Genomic DNA, 5,000 nt, shown 5'->3' with positions numbered 1-5,000 from the left:
TACGGTAATTGGTTCTGGGACGAGGTTCTTAAGGTGAAAAGTTTGTAAGACGAAACATTGTTTCCCATAGGAATCAATGGAAAAGCGATTAATGCATGCAAGCCCAAAATTCACCCCCTTTTGCCAGCCGAAACACCCGTTTTTGCTCTGCTGGGATTCTCCTGAGGGAGCCTCAGTGAAATTGCAGCATTGCAAAAACACCGAAGTCCTCGAAACCCCACCTCTGGACCTCTGTGTTTTTGTGATGCTGCGATTTCACTGAGGCTCCCCTCGCTGGGGAACCCCACCTCCAGACTTCCGTTGCCAGCGAAGTGCCCGTTTTTGCGCTGCTGGGATTCCCCTGCTGGGATTTCCCTGCAGCATCACAAAAATACGGAAGTCCAGAGGTGGGGTTTCCCATGGAGGGGAGCCTCGGGAATCCCAGCAGCGCAAAAATGGATGCTTCGCTGGCAATGGAAGTCCGGAGGTGGGGCATCCCAGTGGCAGTGGTGGGTTTGTAAGGTGAAAATAGTTTGTAAGAAGAGACAAAAAAATCTTAAACCCCGGGTTTGTATCTCAAAAAGTTTGTATGACGAGGCGTTTGTAAGACTAGGTATCACTGTATATTGAAGGCAGATGAAGTTGTATGTTGAATGTGGAGAAAAAATAAATAGGGAAAAAAATAAAATCAAGGAGAGAAGCAACTTAATTTAAGGGTGTGTGTATAAGCGCACTATTGTGCCTACCACTTACTGTCCTATTGCCCAAATGTACCTGTACCTTCTTTGTTTTTTTTATGTTGATACCAATACCTGCTATCTTGGACATGTTTAGATAAATGAATGAAATGACATGGAATAATCCGGACTTCTGAACAAGGAGGACAGTTAAGCTGTGGAACAACTTGCCTCTGGAACTTCAAAAAAGCCAAGCCATCCCTGGACTGGAGGGCAAATCTTTTGCAGGCAGGTGCAACAAGCCAAAATGGCTTGGCTTTTTTGAAATTGTTTTCCCATCACCTGAATCAGTGTTTCCCAACCTTGGCAACTTGAAGAGATCTGGACTTCAACTCCCAGAATTCCTCAGCCAGCTGGCTGGGGAATTCTGGGAGTTGAAGTCCAGATCTCTTCAATTTGCCAAGGTTGGGAAACACTGACCTGAATGATCTTCCCTAAAAGAGAGACAAGAGAGATAGAAAGATGCTGAGGGATGGGCTTAGAGCCAAGGTGGCACAGTGGTTAGAATGTAGTACTGCAAGCTAATTCTGCCCAATGCCAGGAGTTCCGATCCTCACGGGCTCAAGATTTGACTCAGCCTTCCATCCTTCCGAGATCAATAAAATGAGGACCCAGATTGTTGGGGGCAATATGCTGACTCTGTACACAGCATAGAAAGTACTATGAAGCCTCAGTACTATTGCTATTGCTATTTCATCATGTTGATTGATTGATTGATTGATTGATTGATTGATTGATTTTGTCCAATACACAATGAGGGTTTTAGTGCAGTGTTTTTCAACCAGTGTGCCGTGGCACACTAGTGTGCCGCGAGACATGGTCAGGTGTGCCGCGAAGCTCAGAGAGAGAAAGAAAGGAAGAGAGGGAGAAAGAAAGGAAGAGAGAGAGAAAGAAAGGGAGAGAGAGAGAGAGAAAGCAAGAGAGAAAGAGAACAAGAGAGAGAGAAAGAGAACAAGAAAAAGAAAGCAAGAGAGAGAGCAAGAGAGAGAAAGAAATCAAGAGAGAGAGAGAAACAGAGGGAGGGAAGGAGAGAGAGAGAAAGACATAGAGGGAGGGAGGGAGAGAGAGCAAAAAAGAGAGGAAGGAAGGAAGAGAAAGAAAGAGGGATGGAGAGAGAGAGAAAGAAAGAGGGAGAGAAAGAGGGAGGGAGAGAGAAATAATGCGAAAGGGAGGAAGAGAGAGAATTTTTTTGTCCAAACTTTTTTTAGTGCCCCCCGCCCCGCCCTGCTCAATGTGCCCCAGGGTTTCGTAAATGTAAAAAATGTGCCGCAGCTCAAAAAAGGTTGAAAGTCACTGTTTTAGTGGGTGTACACATAGTACAATACATTCATTCATTCATTCATTCTTTATTTAATTAATTAATTAATTTATTTATTTATTTATTTATTAATTTGTATGCCGCCCCTCTCCGTAAACTCTGGGCGGCTCACAACAGTAATAGAAAAAACAATGTACAATACAAATCTAATAATTAAAACTAAAAACCCATAATTTAAAAAACCATGCGCACAACATACCATACATAAACAAGATAGGCCTGGGGAAGTTTATAGAGGATACACTCATAGTAAAATAGCATATCTTAGAAAGAATAGAAGAGAAGATATAGGAATAAAACATATCAATGAAAGAATAGAAGAAGAGATATAGGAATAGAAGAAAGGTATAGGAGATATAGGAGAGCAATAGGACAGGGTACAGAAGGCACTCTAGTGCACTTGTACTCGCCCTTTACTGACCTCTTAGGAACCTGGATAGGTCAACCGTAGATAATCTAAGGGTAAAGTATTGGGGGTTTGGGGAGGACACTATGGAGTCTGGCAATGAGTTCCATGCTTCGAGAACTCGGTTACTGAAGTCATATTTTTTACAGTCTACTTTGGAGCGGTTAATATTAAGTTTAAATCTGTTGGCATCGATGATAGAGATGTGCACTAACGTTGAAATCAAACTTGAATCTCTTCAAATATAAAACCCCATTTAACTGTGTCAGTGCTAATATTCATAGGCCTACTTTCTAGAAATACTTGAATTCAAACGTATAGCATTTTGAAAAAAGGAGGAAGTTTAAAAAAATTAAAGGTTTGCAACAGGCAACACTTCTCTATATTATTTAGCAATACGTATTGAGACAGCGAAACAAGATTGTTCATAAAATTGTTGGGAAAAAAATATGACGATGTAGCTTAAAGGAGAACAGCTGAAAAAAATTAATTTGGCTTAAAAGCTTTATGATTTACTCACAACAAGCTGAGCAATTAAAGCACCAGGTTCCCCATGGTAATTATTTTTATATAAACTTTCTTTTGATAATATGTGAAAAGTAAAGCTTGTTGCATCAATTTCAGAGGTGGCTGACGGTTAATTGCTGACCTGGCATGACCCAGGCATTTGTCATGACTCTGATGTTTCTCCGGATGCAACTCGTGAAGTGCCAAACAAGGAAACATAAAAGTTAATGAACATCAAGAAACATCTACACCTCCATGAAAAGTGAGTGTAACATTTCCTGTTAACAGTTAATAGAATCAATAGATAATCAGTGTCCGGTGAAGTGGATACAAGTTTGACAAATGTTTCCTAGCTCCCAAATATGAATGATCAAGAATAGTCCCAGAACCTCAATTCCATTTGTTTGGAAAAGAAAACTAAATTGCAGGATAGAGATCTGTTTTCAGTCATTGTGTAGAAATACCAAAAATAAATTTGGCATTTTAAATGATCTAATCCTGTTTAATCCGGCAATGATTGAAAGTGCTGGGTTACTTCAACATTTTTCTTGGCACTGTTCCTGCAACAGAGAGCCCGTTTCAGAACTTCAGAACAATAGGGAATTCCTACACTTTATGTATGGCAAACTGCAAAATGTGCATTATTCTTTAATAAACAGGATCAGGATCAAATGTTTCAGCCTCCTTAGTAACATAGAAACATAGAAACATAGAAGACTGACGGCAGAAAAAGACCTCATGGTCCATCTAGTCTGCCCTTATACTATTTCCTGTATTTTATCTTACAATGGATATATGTTTATCCCAGGCATGTTTAAATTCAGTCACTGTGGATTTACCAACCACGTCTGCTGGAAGTTTGTTCCAAGGATCTACTACTCTTTCAGTAAAATAATATTTTCTCATGTTGCTTTTGATCTTTCCCCCAACTAACTTCAGATTGTGTCCCCTTGTTCTTGTGTTCACTTTCCTGTTAAAAACACTTCCCTCCTGAACCCTATTTAACCCTTTAACATATTTAAATGTTTCGATCATGTCCCCCCTTTTCCTTCTGTCTTCCAGACTATACAGATTGAGTTCATTAAGTCTTTCCTGATACGTTTTATACTTAAGACCTTCCACCATTCTTGTAGCCCGTCTTTGGACCCGTTCAATTTTGTCAATATCTTTTTGTAGGTGAGGTCTCCAGAACTGAACACAGTACTCCAAATGTGGTCTCACCAGTGCTCTATATAAGGGGATCACAATCTCCCTCTTCCTGCTTGTTATACCTCTAGCTATGCAGCCAAGCATCCTACTTGCCTTTCCTACCGCCCGACCACACTGCTCACCCATTTTGAGACTGTCAGAAATCACTACATAAACATAAAGCAGTGTTTTTCAACCAGTGTGCCGTGGCACACTAGTGTGCCATGAGACATGGTCAGGTGTGCCGCGAAGAAGGAAGCTCAGGTTCCGGTCTCGCAACTTTTTGCTGAGAGAGAGAGTGAGAGAGAGAGAGAGAAAGAAAGCAAGAGAGAGAGAAAGAGAGAGAAAGAAAGCAAGAGAGAGAAAGAAAAGAGAGAAAGAGAAAGAAAGCAAGAGTGAGAAAGAAAGAAAGAAAGCAAGAGAGAGAGAAAGAAAGCAAGAGAGAGAGAGAAAAGGAGAGGAAGGGAGAGAGAGAGAGAAATGAGCAAAAAGGGGAGGAAAAAGAGAAATGAGAAAATGATTGAGACATGAGAGAGGATGAGAGGAAAGAGAGAGAAACAAAAGAGAGAGAGAAGTGACTCTTGATTTAAAGCATATGATAAAAAGCACCCAAAGAATAAGAGAGAGAAAAACTCCAGCCCTCACCTGTTTTTGGAAATGGTTCAAGAGTGTGTATGCACACACACACACACACACACAAGGGTGGGGAGGAGACAGGGATGGAAAAAGAGAGGAGAATGTCTTAGGGTATCATTTTGGTTGGTGGTGCGCCCCAGGATTTTGTAAATGTAAAAAAATGTGCTGCGGCTCAAAAAAGATTGAAAATCACTGACATAAAGGATTAGATTCTGATTGGCATTTATCT

General features: G+C 40.7%; 1 protein-coding gene across 2 annotated transcripts in view; it reads left to right on the top strand.

The window, feature by feature from the left end:
* Positions 1-5,000, top strand: part of DNAJC3 (DnaJ heat shock protein family (Hsp40) member C3) — a 79,793-nt gene that overhangs the window by 651 nt on the left and 74,142 nt on the right. Inside the window, exon 2 of one of the 2 annotated variants that reach the window (XM_070751289.1) lies at positions 3,065-3,209. Coding sequence is in view for 1 of the 2 variants with exons in the window: in XM_070751287.1 (XP_070607388.1) it covers positions 3,203-3,209 (7 nt within the window). In the remaining variant the exon portion in view is untranslated. Of the gene's footprint in view, positions 1-3,064; positions 3,210-5,000 lie in introns of those variants that run through there. The other variant, XM_070751287.1, reaches the window with a different exon arrangement.

The sequence above is a fragment of the Erythrolamprus reginae genome, chromosome 4 (assembly GCF_031021105.1).
Source record: "Erythrolamprus reginae isolate rEryReg1 chromosome 4, rEryReg1.hap1, whole genome shotgun sequence".
NCBI classification, from domain to species: domain Eukaryota; kingdom Metazoa; phylum Chordata; class Lepidosauria; order Squamata; family Dipsadidae; genus Erythrolamprus; species Erythrolamprus reginae.
Note: the sequence above shows the minus strand (reverse complement) of the source record. Positions and strands in the feature narration are given on the sequence as shown.